This window comes from Cydia pomonella, chromosome 1 (genome assembly GCF_033807575.1).
Source record: "Cydia pomonella isolate Wapato2018A chromosome 1, ilCydPomo1, whole genome shotgun sequence".
Taxonomy (NCBI): Eukaryota; Metazoa; Arthropoda; class Insecta; order Lepidoptera; family Tortricidae; genus Cydia; species Cydia pomonella.
The window spans coordinates 32,782,175-32,799,661 of record NC_084703.1 but is presented as its reverse complement, the minus strand read 5'-3'; the positions used below and the strand labels follow the sequence as shown (position 1 = coordinate 32,799,661).

General features: G+C 40.6%; 3 protein-coding genes across 6 annotated transcripts in view; 2 read left to right on the top strand and 1 right to left on the bottom strand.

The window, feature by feature from the left end:
• The window catches only part of LOC133520102 (coiled-coil domain-containing protein 39), a 28,718-nt gene extending 21,993 nt beyond the window's left edge, over positions 1-6,725 (bottom strand). The window contains exons 1-4 of one of the 3 annotated variants that reach the window (XM_061854413.1): positions 6,410-6,725; positions 5,779-5,887; positions 5,055-5,202; positions 3,280-3,437 (exon numbers count right to left, since the gene is read on the bottom strand). In XM_061854413.1, coding sequence (XP_061710397.1) covers positions 3,280-3,437; positions 5,055-5,202; positions 5,779-5,887; positions 6,410-6,537 — 543 coding nt within the window. In that variant the 5' untranslated portion in view covers positions 6,538-6,725. Of the gene's footprint in view, positions 1-3,206; positions 3,438-5,054; positions 5,203-5,778; positions 5,888-6,409 lie in introns of those variants that run through there. The other 2 variants (XM_061854424.1, XM_061854432.1) reach the window with 2 other exon arrangements.
• A 1,476-nt stretch (positions 6,726-8,201) lies between these two features.
• Positions 8,202-16,510, top strand: LOC133520146 (zinc finger protein 79). 2 transcript variants are annotated; one of them, XM_061854516.1, is made up of 4 exons: positions 8,202-9,787; positions 13,665-13,862; positions 14,105-14,208; positions 14,440-16,510. In XM_061854516.1, exons 1-4 carry the CDS (start codon positions 8,917-8,919, stop codon positions 14,911-14,913), a joined length of 1,647 nt encoding a protein of 548 aa, XP_061710500.1. In that variant the 5' UTR covers positions 8,202-8,916; the 3' UTR covers positions 14,914-16,510. The 2 variants fall into 2 exon arrangements, with proteins under 2 accessions (XP_061710500.1, XP_061710508.1); XM_061854524.1 differs by having other exon boundaries at positions 8,918-9,051.
• A 594-nt stretch (positions 16,511-17,104) lies between these two features.
• Positions 17,105-17,487, top strand: part of LOC133519883 (E3 ubiquitin-protein ligase TRIP12) — a 92,401-nt gene continuing 92,018 nt past the window's right edge. Inside the window, exon 1 of the mRNA XM_061854080.1 lies at positions 17,105-17,446. The gene's annotated coding sequence lies outside the window, so the exon portion shown is untranslated. The remainder of the gene's footprint in view (positions 17,447-17,487) is intronic.

Here is a 17,487-nt window from a genome sequence, read left to right as displayed (position 1 = left end):
TTCCGATAAGGTGAGCATTTGACCACAATCTCACCTGATGGAAAGTGCCGATGTAGTCTAGGATGGAACATGCTTACCTAAAAGATGTCTATTCACTCTCGATTTAAAAAGGTCCAAGGTATAGTGGACTGGGAATAGATTTGCAGGAAGTGAATTCCACTCCTTAGCCGTACGCATGATAAAGCTGGATGCGTAGCGTTTAGTGCGAATCAGTGGTAAAGTAACGACGTAAGGGTGAAACGCAAGTCCGCGTCTAGTCCCACGGTGGCAGAACGGAGATGGGGGGATAAGATTATGTAATCCCATCGCACACTCCCCGAAATGTATCCTGTAGAATACCGATAAACAGGCTACCTTTCTACGGTGTTCTAGGCTCTGCAGTCTAGCCTCTACCAATCTCGCATCCCCAATAAGCTTCCTAGCGCGTTTGTCTATAAAATCTAGGGTGGCTAGCTGATACTTGGCGGATCCATCCCAAAGGTGACTGCAATACTCCATACACGACTACAGCTATGTAAAGCTGAAGAAGCTGCTCCGGTGTGAAGTACTGCTTGACCTTAGAAAGGACGCCTAATCGTCTAGCTGCAGATTTAGCCAGAGATTCAATATACGCCCCGAAGCTCAGGTTAGATGAGATACTTGTGCCAAGTAGCTGGAGATGGTTGGATATCGGTATGGATACATCCCGGAAAGTCGGAGTCAGGTCGAAAGGACTCCGTTTCGCAGAGAACAGACACGCCTGTGTTTTGGTAGCGTTGAATTTGACCAGGATTGCGTCGCCCCAATCGGATACTATCTTAAGTGTCAAATTCAGACGGTCTACCATAGCCTGTCGATTAGATTGGACTTCCTCTTTTTTGGCCGGAGCATTGGAGAGATATCTGTCCACGACAGTGCTGTCATCGGCATACCCAAAAGTATCTAGTTGTAAAAGTCAGCAGATTGGGACGGACTGCGTGAATTCTACGCTTCGTACCCATATAGGCAGCTCTGCTTCACATCAGAAGATCCTGACTCCTGCGCAGCCAATGTTGCCGAGACAATAGCGCTGGGAATGGATTGTTTCATTCCCAACTCGGTAATAGCTGCGGGAGCTAAGAGACGTCCTTGGTTTAATCGGCCCTGTAAAGAAGCTACAGTTCGCAAGCAAGCCGCTTACAGGGCTTGGACCAAGGCCGTAGCTAATAAGGATCCGAACGTTTCTGATGTGAAACGCAAATTAAACGCTGCCTCGAGGTCCAGTAAGAAAGCCATTGCCAGGGCTAAATATGATTTCGTCGGCAGAATTGGTGAGAAACTAGCGGGCTACCCCAGTTCTACTACCTATACTACCGCGTTCTGGTCGCTCGCCAAAGCTGCCGAGGGAAATTTTTGTCAGTCGTCTTTACCAGCACTACGTAAAGCTGATGGTGATCTGGCCCACAGTGCAAAGGAGAAAGCTGATCTTCTTGGTACTCTTTTTGCCTCAAACTCGACCCTGAACGACGACGGTAGCGCCGTGCCGCCCACCATCCCGCGGTGCGCATACTCCATGCCAGAAATCTCACTCACGCAGAGAGATATTCGGCGGGAGTTGCTGTCCCTAGACGTTCATAAGTCGAGCGGGCCAGACGGCATACCAGCGATTGTGCTTAAGCAGTGTGCTCCGGAGTTGTGTCCCGTGTTAGCGCGCCTTTTCACACTCTCCAGTAAGAAACGGCATGTTCCATCTTCGTGGAAAACGGCCTTGTGCACCCTGTGCCTAAAAAGGGTGACAGATCGGACCCATCGAATTACAGGCCTATCGCTATTACCTCTCTTCTCTCCAAGGTCATGGAGCGTATAATTAACGCAAAGCTCCTGAGATACCTAGAAGAACACGATCTTATCAGCGACCGCCAGTATGGTTTTCGTCACGGTCGATCGACTGGTGATCTTCTAGTGTATCTCACACATCGCTGGGCTTCGGCCATTGAGAGTCAAGGTGAGGCATTGACAGTTAGCCTAGATATAGCGAAGGCGTTCGATCGGGTCTGGCATCGGGGTCTCCTGTCGAAGTTACCATCTTATGGATTGCCGGAGGGACTATGCAAATGGATCGCTAGCTTTTTGTCCGGCAGACGCATACGAGCCGTAGTAGACGGAAGCTGCTCCGATAGCATGGACATTAACGCTGGCGTTCCGCAAGGTTCTGTGCTATCCCCAACGCTGTTTTTGCTGCACATCAATGACATGTTGTCTATCGACGACATTCATTGCTATGCAGACGACAGTACTGGGGATGCCTATTACACAGGCCGTGCCAACATCCCTCGTTCCGTGGTGCTGGAGAGTCGTGAAAAGCTTGTGTCGGACATTGAGAGCACTCTATCCAGAGTTTCGGTGTGGGGTCGGGACAATCTAGTCCGATTCAACCCCACAAAGACACAAGTTTGCGCGTTCACCGCTAAGAAAACCCCATTTACTGTGGCCCCGCATTTCCAAGGCACAGCCCTTACAATGTCAGGGAGTATTGGGATCCTCAGTGTCGACATCTCCAGTGACATCCAATTCCGTAGCCACCTGGAAGGGAAGGCTGCGCTGGCATCCAAAAAACTCGGTGTTCTCAATAAAGCGAGGCGATACTTTACTCCGGGGCAAAGACTGCTGCTATATAAATCGCAAGTCAGACCCCATATGGAGTATTGCTGTCACCTTTGGGCAGGAGCACCTGCATGTCAGCTTGGACGCTTTGACTCAGTCCAAAGGCGCGCTGTGCGAATCGTTGACGATCCCAAACTCACAAGCGGTATTGAACCTTTAAGTCTGAAGGAGAGACTTTGCCTCCTTGTGTGTGTTCTACCGCTTGTACAATGGGCTGTGCTCTGAGGAATTGTTTGACATGATGCCAACGGCCACTTTCTATCACCACACCGCTCGCCGTCGGCAGGGTGTTCATCCTCACACCTTAGAACCTAAATGGTCGCGTACTGTGCGGTTCAAGAGGAATTTCCTCTCGCGGACGCTCCGGCTGTGGAATGAGCTCCCCTTCCGAGGTTTTCCCGAGGGTCTACAGTATGGGGTCCTTCAAAAAAGGAGTGTACAGGTTTTTAAAGAGTCGGCAACGCGCATGTAACACCTCTGGAGTTGCAGGCGTCCATAGGCTGGGCCGTATGCTTGTTTGCCACCGTCGTGGTATATAAAAAAAGAAATAAAAAAAACATGTTGGTATAATACAAATTTGAGACCTTTAGGATATTATCTTTCAGAAAAAGGCCCCGGACTTTATTTATTTGCAGCCTATTTATTATGCGTAAATACTTTTGCTTTGGAAACATCTTGCTTGGTGAATTGTTCAATAGCACTGATGTCTCCAGAGTTCCGTTCCAATTGCGCTCGCCATTCCTGCAGTGCCCCGCGCTCTCCGCAAACTTCACTCTTCAGAGAATCCGCTTTCTTGAGAAGGCGTGTAATGCTAGCTGTAAACCACAATTTTACTATTAAGAAAAAATTTGGTATTTAAAAAAAGGTAAACAAACAATTTGTACATTTTCGGGTAGTTTTAATATTTATTGGTTAACCAACCAAATACAAAACCGCCTGGATCTGTCACTGAACGACCTGACTTTAAACCTACATTATTTGATCATGTAATGTTTTCATCTACCCTCAACTGCCTTAAGGAGCCATTTGAGGGTAGATTTTGTTTACCTTTTTTTAAATACCTAAAGATACAGACTATAATGTCAGGCATATGGGTCAAGCACAAAACTGTGTTCACGTCTTTCTTGTAGACATACCCAAAAGTTAAGGGCAATTGTGACGTATAAGGCTCTGTTGCGTACTGGGTGGGGAAATAAAACAGTAATTGATACCCATGTACGCTGCACCCGACCCGCCGCTTCAGCGGCTCTCAACGGAGTGCCGGCGGCAGGTAGTTACATCGCACTGTTTATTGTGTAATCGTCACAGCAATAAAGGCTAATTTCCTTTTGTTTGGAATATCTCAGAAACCGCTCAATGCGCGTTTTCCCAGAGAGAGACCTAGCTAGATCGATTTGTCGCCCCCGAAAACCCCGCATATAGCAAATTTCACACAAAAATCTGCAAATGGCGGACTTTATGGCTAATGGCATTCTTTACCAGTCAATAATAGCTCGTTTGTAGGTGCAACAAGCTGTTAACTATTGTCCATAGGAGAGAAAACTTGTGTGTTTGTTAGATTAGGAAGCACTTAAAAAGATATCGGTTACCTCCTCTCTGGTGAGAGAATGTAGAGAGGAGCTAAACTCAATAGGCAAGCAAAGAAGTGTTACGGTGGCATGGGTACTGGGACTCCAGAGAGTAACGAGAAACGGAGACGGAATATATGGGTTCAGAACCGGCTCTGCCTATGTCAGCGGATGTCTCAAAGGGAGTTATAGAGAAGATAAAAGATATGCAAGCACAGAGAGGATGGGAAGAAGAGAATGGATGTAGACAGTCAAAGATAATTATTAAGGGTATGGATCACAGGAGAAGCTAGTATCTTTTAAAACTAGGTAAGAGCAATCTGTGACTACTGACTGACAGGTATCGTTACTGGTCACAACACTCAACAGACACCTCAATGTAATGGAAAAAAGGAGAGACGCCACACTGTGGTAAGGACTTAAGGAGGAGACTAGCTTACACATACTAGCAGAATGTATTATGTACGCGGCATTGCAATATAATACATTCAGTAGAGACGTACAAAAAAGAAAAGTGAAATATAGGATGTCGAACTTAAAGTTGTCCTTATGTTCTGCAGGAAAACCTGCAGGAAAACTGGGAGTGCCACCGGGACCGTAACCTGCAGCTCCAACTTCAGGGAATTGGGCTGAATGAATGCAGCACACAATCAACAGCCAGCCTGTTTCTGACCAGGTCTCTCTGCACTACACCTACATCTAGAACTGTACAGTTTGTTCAGCTTGTCAAAATGTACAGTAAGCTGTAGAGATAACTGAACCCCCTGCAAACAAGTTTCTATGCAGGGGTCTTCTTTCTATCTCTGTAGCTTACTGTACATTGAGCTGCTCACACAAGTGTCAATTAGAGTCAAAATCAGAGACCTTGGTATTTATCAATGCGCTCCGAGATGTCCTTGCTCTGCTTGTTGGTCGCAGTAATATCTCTGGCAAGGCTGTCGGAATCATTGCAGGACAGTTGGCGGAGCTTCACCTCTTGCTCCAGCTGCTGCTTGTGAGCAAATAGTAGGCGCTGAAATTTTAATATGGATATTGAACAACTGGAACATAGTATGAACTTACAAAGCTAGAATTAATAAGTACAACCTGATCAGTCTCTTTAGCATAAAAAAATCATACTTAATTATAATTAAACTTGTTTAGCATAGAGTTAAATCAAACCATTAAAACAATTGTGAATTTGTAATGTTTTTGTATTTGCTAAGATTTTGTGTTTTTTGTGGTATTATAAAATCTCATGTATAAGATAAATTTAGACCCAGTAGGTAAAGCATAATGTACCTAATTTAGAATGCCTCATGGCTCAAAGCTAGGGTAGCCATCTCTAAAATTTGGAAACCAGGACAAGGCACATGAAAACCCCAGATTTTAGAGTCCAGAACCCGGACATGTCAACAGGTTTTTTAAACAGCTTGTGTGTGTGTCACGGGCAGCATAAGACTTTAAATTTTTAAACCCGGACAACAAATGAAGCCCCCCTGGATGCTCCCCGGATGTCCTTTAAACTAGGACAAATCTGAGGAACCCCAGACGGATGGCAACCCTACTCAAAGCACAAGCAATGTAAAAAATATTATAAGGTAAGTACTGTATTTTCCTGATACTCAGTATGAACATGTTGCTTGTAATTGTTAAGATCACTGGTTTTTTGATTCTGAAGCGTAAGAGCTTCCTTCAGCCTCTGTATCTCATTTTGTCTGCAACAAATACAATGTGATTTGTGTAACTCCTTGAAAAAAATAATAGCCAAATATTAGGTCATTACCTATGAAATTGGCGTTTTGTATGGAGAACTTTAACGAAATTCGATTTTTCATACAATGAATTTTGCGGATTATTTTGTGATGGCATTTTCAAACCAAACAAATTTTTGCCAGTAATCTGAGACATTTTTAAGGCACATTTTCTTCCTCATATTTTTTTTAAATCTGTCCCGTCAGAAAAACATAAGTCATTTAAATACTCGAGCCGGCAGCACATGAAAAGAGCTGTTTTCAGGGCGGTATTCTGAATACATAAAACAATAAAAGTAGCAAATAATTGTATGTAAAATCGTTGTTATGTAGCGCACTAATGAAATTAAAAAATACTTCGAAGTTACTATTAAAATAAATAAACTATGACATGACTAATACTTCTGAACAAAAACGCCAATTTCATAGGTAGACCCAATAATAAGCCTAATAAATAGTATGCGTTAATCATTTCTATTTTCTCACCTATCAATCAAGAGGGTTTCTAGATTTTGGTTATCAGGATTTGCTAGAGGAATTCTTGTTCCTTGATTCCAACCAAGTGCATCCAATAATTGAGTCATATAGCGCGGCGCTTTTTGTTGGTCCCCCATTGTTAAGACTAAAAAGCACTAAAGGAGTAACCTAAGTCAGTTTCTAAAAATAGTAATAGTTAGATCGATATTGATGGCTTCGTAATACCACGACAACCAAACATCATCTAATAAATAGCAAATTATACCGCCATAGTGTGTATTTAAAAACAAACACATTGACGTTTGACAAATGAACAACAACCAGCAGTAAAGTTGCGTTCAGGGCATAATATAACCGCGAAAATCGAAGTTCGTCAATTGCGGGGATTTTTCTCTGTCACTTTAATTGCATCTTAGTGAGAGTAAAAGAGAAAGATCACTGGAATTGGCGAATTTCGTTTTTGCGGTAGGCCCCCTGATACGGTTTTAAAAACGCGTGGAACAAGCAGTCGTAATTCTGAATTACGCTATTAAAATGACACCAGCCCCAGTAGGCTTAAGGCTAGTTCGGATTACGTTAGTAATTAACTCCATTGGAATCCACTCGACTGAGTGGCGAGTATTTTTGACTTGCATGTCAAAGGCTCAAAGGATTTATGCTTCACATGTATGGAGTGTGGAATTAAAAGGAGTGAAATCTCTTATGGTAGAACTAGTGCAAAATTGTCCAGCTGTCAGCTATAAATAATAGTTCCAAATCTCTCCAGAGTAGCGCTAGAGTAGCTAAGAACCTAGGCGTTATTGGCGGAATGAAGTGCGCTGTCTATGATTTGTTTTTTTTTTTTTTCAAGTATTCTAGGTATGGAGTGTGGAATTAAGAGGAGAGGCATCTCTTATGGTAGAACTGTTGCAAAAGTGTCCAGCTGTCAGCTATGAATAATAGTTCCAAATCTCTCCGGAGTAGCGCTAGAGCAGCTAAGAACCTAGGCGTTATTGACGGAGTGAATTGCGCTGTCTATGATTTGATTTTTTTGTTCAAGTACTCTAGGTATTGTAGCGCCACCTATTTAAAGTTTTTTGATGACACTTTTTGGTATATAGAGATTTCGTTCCTTATTTCCACCTTCCGTAATTCTAGGTATTGTAGCGCCACCTATTTAAGGTTTTTTGATGACACTTTTTGGTACATGGAGATTTCATTCCTTACCTCCACCTTCCATATTCACATGGGGCATAATCTACGTCCGTGGGCAATAACTCTTATAAAAGACGGGTAGCATATGGCGCGCGGTAGATACTTTCGTGGTGCACTCGTGCTAATCCTACAAGACCAAAGGGCCTAGAGTGAAAATCAAAATTTCGTTCTCTGCCTCTCTATCACTCTTAAGCATTGAATAGAGAAGCATGTTGAGAAACAGTAAAAAAAACCTTACAACGACCTCAACGATCACCACTACTCTGACAAGAGTAGACGACTAAAGAAGAAAAAATCATCGTATAGATAAACTTATACTTGTTTATAGGTATTAAGTTTAATAGTTTTAGTTAGAGGAGGCTCTTATGTTATTATGTAATAATATAATTAAAAAAAATATTGTCACTTAGAGAAAAGTGCAATTTAAAAAATGTACAAGTACTTACTACTTACTTTAATCTAAGTATTGTACGTATTATAACTAATATAAGTAAGCAAATTGTGATATTGTGAACTACTTACATTTTTATTTTGCTACACCCTTTCCAGGGTCCATGTATGTAACATATATGGGTATGCAAATAAATCTCTATCTCTATACGCACTGACCAGAGAAAGCTTATACGTTAGCTAAAAGTTGGCCCAAGATAACTTGGCGTTTGCAATGACAAAGTGTGGTAGTCATCATTAATGTCTTTTACTTTTTATCAAAATATGACGTTTATAATGACAATCCCTCGCTCACTATTTTGTACACAAACAACTCGCGCTACCGAATCATCATTCAATCATTCGGACTAGAACGTGTATTAAAGCATTATAGCAAACCAAATAAACACCGACATGCCCGACTGGTATAGGTGGTTATGATTTTTATTGATTTTCTATAAGAACTTAATAAATTTTAAAATTATAGATTCATATTAGTAGCGCATGCATTTGGCGACCAGAGGGCCTACCGTGAACATCGAAAATGTTCACATATGCAAGAGCAATACAAAGACCATACAAAGACAGATTCCGATATTCGCCGGTAGATCCTAAGTCTCCATGATTGAGTAGATAAAATAAAAGATAATTTGACAACAATTTTGGAATCTTCATTTAATTCTGAAAGAACTCGAAAAATAACTTTTAACGTCTGTTCTGATATAAAGCGTCACGCATAAATTTATCATATGTACCAAACTTGAAATGCGGCCAAAAGAATATGTGCGCTGTTTTCCCAAAATAACTCATTAGAAGTTTAGTTTCGCGCTGTCTAACGCGGCATACTGCTGCCCCTGAACGATAAAACGAATAAATCCGCAATTATCTGGACGATGAGTGCAGATGCAGCTTCATTGCCCTGTCCGATATGTTCGCAAAGTGGTGTTTTCGAATCAGTGCAATTACTTAGGGACCGGTTAATACATGTGTCGACTAACAAAATTGTATGCCCCGTTTGTCAAGAAGAGGTTTGTGGACTAGACAAGTTGACTATCCATTTATTCACTCATGTAAAGTTAATTAATACAAGAGATTTTAGCGAGAAAAATAATGCATTTACGGAAATCTGTAAATCAAATGCAAACATTCCAGTGACCTCTACTAATCATAAGAAATCTAGAATGTCAACGGCTAAAAATAAATCAACAACATCTGCGGAAAATGCACCCGTGAAATTCGTAAAGATATGTCCAAAGTTGCCAGTGATGCCAGCCATAACGGCGCCAGTGTTATTAGACCCATCACGCGAACCGGCTGAAGGTGGACTTCAAGAGACGGCTCTAAATGTATCATATATTAAGAAGGAAAAGTCGAAGTTGCAAATCAACACAACCTGTGATATTTGCGGTGTCCAATTCGTGGACGAAATTATTCTGAGAATGCATCGATGTCTTATACACAATATAGATGATAATTCTAATCACAGCATTTCAAAATATCAATGTCATCTATGTCCAAAAAGCTTTAAGATGAGGGGCTCCCTTATGGTTCACTTGCGAGTAGCACATTACGGATTTCAATCCGATACCAGCAGCGCGAAAACCGACTCAGCAAACGAAGCTGGCTCCGGCAATCAACATTGCCCTGCCAACGATAAACCCAGCAATTACGAAAGGAATGATAATAAACAATGGCAGTGTGATGTTTGTCGGAAATGTTTTACTACAAAATATTTCCTGAAGAAGCATAAGCGTCTTCACACAGGTTAAAATTAATTGGTGTTCGTTTGCGAGGTAATTTATACTAACCTGCGAGAATGTAAGATTTGTAATGTAGTAGTTGTATTGCAATGCAAACGTTAAAAACTTGTGTGTTAGAGATTTTTTTGTTTAGTTTACTTGCTTATGTGCATAACAATATTAATTTACCTAATAAAACGATCTAACAAGCTATTCATAAACTTGACAAAAATGTGCATGGATCTATGGTAATGACTTTAATTTTGGGATAATGAATGTCTCAAAAACAATCTTATTTTTTCGACAGATGCAACGCCATCTAGCATGTATTTTGTTGTACTCGTTTTATCTGGAAAGCCTACTGTTTTCAGTACAGAGCGAACAGAAGTAGAATAGAAACAGGAAGTCTCCAAGGCCAACTGAATGCAGAAGGTTTAAGAATGCTGTTTATTAGGAACCGATTACACTAACGACAGTACAGTCGCTTAATTACACCTTCGGAAACGTAGAAATGATTCTACGTATATGAATTCTACTTATCGAATCGAGTATTGTGAATGATATGGATGTTTGCTTATAGTTTATTGCACTCGTGCGGTAATTAGCACTTTAGGTGCCTATGTCAAAAAAATTAAGGGCCATGTACAAAACGTTGTACGTGCGAATAGGTAATTCGCAACTGTGGGCCTACCGCGAACCACGTTCGACGTGTTGCCACCCTGTCACAATTAGGTACGAATTTACAAGTATGGTGTCTATTTAAAACACTCCCTTCTGTCATGTTTTAATTTATCGCCACTCGTTGCGAATTTCCTACTTTTTGCACTTGTCTCATAATGTACTACATATTATTTAACCCCATGACGATTTTACATCATTCAGTTAGGGCTAAGATGGTCGGCTCTTTATTATTTGTCACCATGCCTGTAACCTTCTAACAAGTATGTAAGTGCAAAAGTGATGGGCATAGTGACAAGCGATAAAAATGGAACCATGCTGCCACTGCTGGGCCTGCCACTTTTTGCCACACCCTGCTATTTCTGGTGCAGTCAGACTAGGATTACGAGTACTAGAAGTGGATTGTATTATATAGTATTACGAAAATTCAGCAAAACTACTAAAACTAGCAGTAGGAGGTAGAAGCAGATTTATTATTGAAGTGAAAACTTCTTTAGCGGCGCTGTGCACTTTTTGTGATGGGGGAAAAAATGTTAAACTCGCGACAGGTCACGTGACCGATAGATTCGTCAGATTGAAAATTCGTAAGACTGGTTCTAGTAATGATGATGGTGTAAGAGTCGTTGAAATTATGGATGGAAGTTGATTTTTCTATATTGTATTTTACCACATAAATGATAGTACTTTTATACTAATAATTAAAGCAATTGGTTCAATTATTCTCTAACCATTCCAAAATATCAAAAATGCACAACGTTAATATTCAAGTTTTCACTTCTGCCGGCACTCCTGGAGTGCAACCCGTTGTTTTTTTTTTTCAAATTGTTTGTATGACCAGGTATGTCCCATGTGTTTTTAAAAGACCCCGAAGTCCCAGGATGATCAGTGTTAGACGTGTGCGCCGATTTAAAAACGATCGGCGGCGGCGTTTACCAAAAAATCGGCGGCGGCGGCGTATTTTCGGCGTGAAATCGGCGTGACCTTGACTATCAGATATCTTAAGAAAAACCATCTATTTGTTGCTTTTGCTGCAATGCTGAGTGGAGAACATTTCAGCCTCACATCCTTATCTGTACCCCTAGTGTAATTAAATTCGATTTCCAAACGTGACGTACGCGTTTGCGTTTAGTCTCATTTTGTATTGGATTTCGAAAGAGCGCGCCAAGCGGGACGTTTTGGAACCTCAAAATCCTATACAAAATGAGACTTAACGCAAACGCGTTCGTCACGTTATGATGTCGATCAAAGTTACACTAGGGGTACTGTTCTGTATTATTCAACTTTACTTTACTACTTTACTTACTTTACTCCACTGTTTCTTTTTTAATTCTTGTTGTTGTTAATGTATTATCTTCTTTGTAATAATTGATGTGTTGTCTGAATAAATATTATTCTATTCTATTCTATTCTTTTCTTGAACATTTTATCAAAGAAGGTTGCTAGACGTGAAACGTGAACTGCGTATAGTTTTGAATTGGTTGTGAGTAAAATATTATTTGTAAATGAATATAGGATAGGTATAATAACTTGATTTCCCTTGTAACTGGCTTGCATTAAGGGGTTTCCTCAAACTGGTCCCAATGACCTTCGATCTTAACTGTAACTCTCCGTTTTCTCATGCTTTTCATGGCTTTTTTAATAAGATTTTAATACGATAAAAATGAGGTAGTTTTACTAAATAGAACTTCAAATATCTTTGAAATTTACTAGACATAGTGGACTGCTATGGCTTCCCTTTAATGGTTTTCTTGTCGTACATGCACCAATTTCTCATTGCTGAGGATCGCGACCACATGTAATTTGTCTCCATTTCGTGCGGTTATAAGCCGTGTGGATTAAACGTTGCAGACTGCCGCCAGCCGACCTCTTTATAGCGTTCGAACATCTCACACATGCTCCACCCCGAGCACGTATGCCATTCATTCGGCTTAAATTCATGTTTCTCCACATCATGCGTCGGAGACCGCATAATATGCCCGAAGAAGCTAAGGGCTCGCCATAGAGAGCTGGGTGGCGATATTGAGCTCTCTGGCAATGGAGGGATTTGATCTTCTAGCTGTCCAAGGTATGAGCAGCAGTCTTCTAACGAGCGTCAACCTTTGCAAAGTAAAACTTTTGAGGCTCCACGTTTCGGCACCATACTGCAATATTAAACGACGAAAGCATATACCAACCGCACTTAAGTTGCATGTCGAATACCTCTGGCCACGTAGCCAACATGTCAATGGCTTACGCTCCGTAGCGATCGAAACGCAATTGTCATTGTCGCACTAATATGGAAGAATAATACAGAGATACAAAGCGTTTCACTGTCGAAACGACAGCGATTGACACCTTGGCTAGTCTAGCTGTTCTTACAGATCTTGTAGAGGTTAGCCATAGCACTCTTAGCCATGCCAGCTCTGCGACGTATCTCGGAGGTGCAACGACCGGTACTGGTTATCAACCTAAAATTTACCAAATAGCTAGTTTTTTTGTAATCGCCGAGTGCATCGGTAACTGGGAGTATGTTTGCCCTGTCTACTACCATTATTGTGGTCTTAGCATGGTTGATCTTAAGCCATCTCTATGTATTTCTTGTTGTTATTCTCGTCAACCAGTCATATTATTATTCTTGTTAGATAGTCCATTATGGAAGGGGCTTAAAACTACCATAAAAAAGCATGTTTGGGTAATTGAAAGGCCCAGGTGACTATAGCAACGTATGACAAGAAAATGTGGCGTCATTAAATGCGCGCTAGTTAGTTTTCTTTTCCGTTGCACCTTGAGATCCCATTGGTACACGAGTCCTGTTTTCGTTGCCTAGTTAATTGTAAGCTTTTCATGACGGAATATTCTGCCTTAGTATGTGAAGTGAGGGCATACAAATTCTAATTACCTAACAGTTGAATGTGAATTCATAATTAACAGAAAAAAATCAACTTCATATATGGCTCCCTCATCTTTCTTGACGCTGAATACTGAGGATTAATCGTAATTTTAATACTTTGTGCAACTGGCTTCATTTAGTTAATAATTGATGTAGTTAACAACTGTAACATATGTAATACAAAAAAATCTAAATTATAATCGAAATACCAAGTTTGAATAGCGAATGAACCACACTCAAGGTCACGCCGATTTCACGCCGATCATTTATCAGCGGCGGCGGCGTGGCAAAAAAAACCCGGCGGCATCTAATCAGTGTGATGAATGCTTCTAAACTAATCAATTTCCATTTTTAGGTGAAACGCCATACGCCTGCTCGCAGTGCAACAAGACGTTCACATTTCAACAGTCGTACCACAAGCACCTGCTGTACCACAACGACGAGAAGCCGCACTCGTGCGGTTACTGCGGCCGCGCCTTCAAGGAGCTCTCCACTCTGCACAACCATCAGCGGATCCACACCGGCGAGAAGCCTTTCTCTTGCGAGACATGTGGTGCGTTACAAAATGTTCACGTAGTCCGACTACCACCAGCTGTACGATTATTATTAGAAGATGTTCTGTTTCACTGTTCACGTGTGGGGTGTAAAACGTACACGTCCCAACAAATGTGCCACTGCCACTGTACGCCACAAAATAATAGTAAAAAAATTTTTTTTTTTTACTTGCATTTATAGATTTTACTATTTCCTATAATGAATGGAAGTTGTCATAAAACCTCGATTGTTGGATTGCAGGTAAATGTTTTCGACAACGAGTATCCTACCTCGTACATCGACGCATTCACACTGGTGTAATGCCATACAAATGTACAGCCTGTGACAAAAGTTTTCGCTATAAAGTATGTATCGACTAATTTTAGACACTGACGGGCTGCATTTGAGGTACTAGTCCCATTGTACTGCATGCTGATTGCACAGTTTCCATACAAGCAGATCTATAATAGGATGGGAATGGGATCGCCTGAAATCTGGGATGCAGCCCGTCTGTGTATGTTTGATCACACCACGCCACACTATGTGATCCATCCTTTACTTTGGTTGCAACTAATTCTATAAATTAATGTTTATAGGTATCCCAGAGAACTCATAAATGCCAAGCCCAGCCACCGGGCACGGTAGTACGACAGAGTGGTGACCTAGTAGAAAAATTGAAAAGAAAACATCCTGAACCATACACATCCTCTTCAGAGCTGCCAAAAGAAAGTTATGAAAATGTGAAATACCACCAAGTTTCGGAAGCAAACGCAGAATTAGTACGGACGGGGGCAAAGCTTTCGTTAGAAGATACAGAAACTGATAATTTTACTCTAATCGCCGAAGCATTCAATGATAATATAAAGAATTCTACGAAACAGGTAATTGATGAGGACAATATAATGTTACCTGAATCCAACAGTCCTGTAATAGACAAAAATATTCCTTCGCCGTCAGAAACTCTCAAGAACTTATGTTTGTCTAAAGAAGACGATTATAATAGAGTTGAGCAAGATAAATATGAAGTAGGGGAGTATTCTATGTATAAAGAGTTTAACTTATTCTTGTAATGTACTTAATAGAATGCATTTCTAACAGGGAACCTACCTCAATCGATTTGTTTTTGTTGCCCAACGACGTTGGAAGTATTGAAGTCAGCAATATTAAGAGATGGCGTACATTACTTATTCTCTTTTGTATTTCAAGATATAATCAGTATAATCATCCACCGCATCTCCTAAATACAGCTTTTCGTATTTTCCAGTCCGCTAGCCTTACGTTTTGGTACATTCAAGCGGCCGCTAACGGCCGCTATGAGGCTGTGGGTGGTCACGTTTTTTTATTTGTAGTCTGCTTCTTTCACACTCCTGAAATGTTTATATACGTGATGGCTTCCCTTTTGCATACTTCAGTTACCTCTACTTAAGCGTAGCGTCACTTTAGACCTGAGGAACAAACACGTGTGTCAAAAGAAATGCATAGCGCTATGTGCACGACAATTACGCAACCTAAGCCCTGTATCTTTAGGTATTCAAATAAAATTAAACAAAATCTACCCTCAAATGGCTCCTTAAGCCAGTTGAGGGTAAATGAAGACATTACATGATCGAATAATGTAGGTTAAAGTCAGGTCGTCCAGTGACAGATCCAGGCGGTTTTGTATTTGGTTGGTTAACCAATAAACGTTGTAAGTACCCGAAAATGACAAATTGTTTATTTACTTTTATTTAAATACCTAAAGATACAGAGTACTTATAGCAGTCTCAAATCTAGGGGAAAACGTCAATTGACTACATCTTATAAAACGACTCCAAAACTAAAAGCTACTGAACAGATTTTCATACGACTTTCCTCTATCAATAGAGTAATTCTTGAGGCAGCTTTAGGTATAGAATTTGTTAAGGTTTTGTGTAAATTGGTTGAAATATAACGTTGTTTTCGGAAAAAAATCACGCTGGCTAGCTTTAATCGAAAACGCTGCCTAATCCGTTTGAGCTATTAACAACACGATGTATGGTGGGGTTGTTTATCTTTTATGAATCTACAAAAACGTCCGCGATGTTGAATGTCTATCTTTTAAGGATAACTTACTATACCCATTCTTAACTTCTAGAAAAATATCACATAATAAGTGGCATTCGCAAAGCTATTTACACGGATAGGGAGCGTGCATGAACTATAGGAGGCAGCACTGGAGCCGTCAGATTTTTGGCGCGAGGCGTAAATGTGATGTTTATTGTTCCGATGTAGCCTACAAGATGGCAGAACCTACTATGCACAAGAAAACACGTGACGTGTAAATGTACACGTTTATGGTTCCGATTCAGGACACAAGATGGCAGACCCTCCAACGCGCACGGTCCCTATAGTGTTGATAATTATCAAATTAAATACCTTAGTTACCTTACTAACCATGTAAATGTACTTTATGTACTGCCATCTTTCGGCACATAATTAAAATCTTTAGAACGCCATTTGATTTTGATTCTTATTATGTGACTGATATGTGTAAAATTTGTTAAATGTCAAAAAGTTGGGCCATCTAGTGCATAGTGCCTCTACCTTCCATAGTGCATACGCCAAAATTTTCGAGCGATGGCGCCATAACCATATAATAATAATAATAAATTGGTATCGAAATTAAGAATAAAGTTTATGTAGCAAATATAGACTGCATTTAAATGTATACTATTTCTTCAAGGGTCGATTAATGAGAACAATGAGTAAATTTTGCCGCTGATAATTAAAATCGTGGCGAAATTATGATATTATTGACTAAAGGTTTCTACAAACGTTGCCACAAATAGCAAGCAATTTTAAATAATTGCTGGCTAACTAGGTGCAACGAATGGGGTTATCCGGGCGAAGTATTTTACAGATGTCGCCAGCATGGCTTGCCCTGTCATACCCTAGAATTGTGTCAATTTCTTGTTTTTTCGTTTGGTATTTTATGGCCTGGATGCCAGCCCTTTAAGCCAAATATCATAGAACTAGGAAAGGGGCAAGCTATGACGGCGCCATCTATGCAAACCTTTGACAGTTGCCAATTCCATTCAGTCGATCGACCATGGATCGACCAAATGCTGCAATGTGCATATCACATGCCATTATCTCAAATTATCTAAGACCGCAAGTCATTTGCTGCAACGTCTGTAGAAGCTTTTAAAGGGTCAAACTGCAAATGTTGCCACAAGTAATCATTGGCCCTGCTATGTTGGTAGTAGAAAATGCGAAATGGTAGAAAAATGCATTTGTCTGTCGTACCATTGCGATGCTGTGGCTGGCACTTGTAGAGAGAAAAAACATGAGATACCAGCTGTTTTTGTTCTCCTCGATCGAGTTCTTGTAAAATCAGTATGGATCTAAATTAAATAGTGTCGTTCATTTCATCTCGGTAGTGACCATTTGTTAACAGTGATTATGTAATTTACTTCGAAATTGGTGTAAAGTAGATGAGACTGAGAATTTGTCACAAATGATATATGGACTGCGTTTTGCGATTTATTACGTCTTATTTATGGTACATGCGATGTGTTTAAATTAGGCCAACAGGCGAGGCCAAAGTAGATCGCTGCTTCTGTATCCAGGGGACACATTTAAACAGTAAGTAAATTGAAATTAAACATTGTTAAAGAAAACGATAG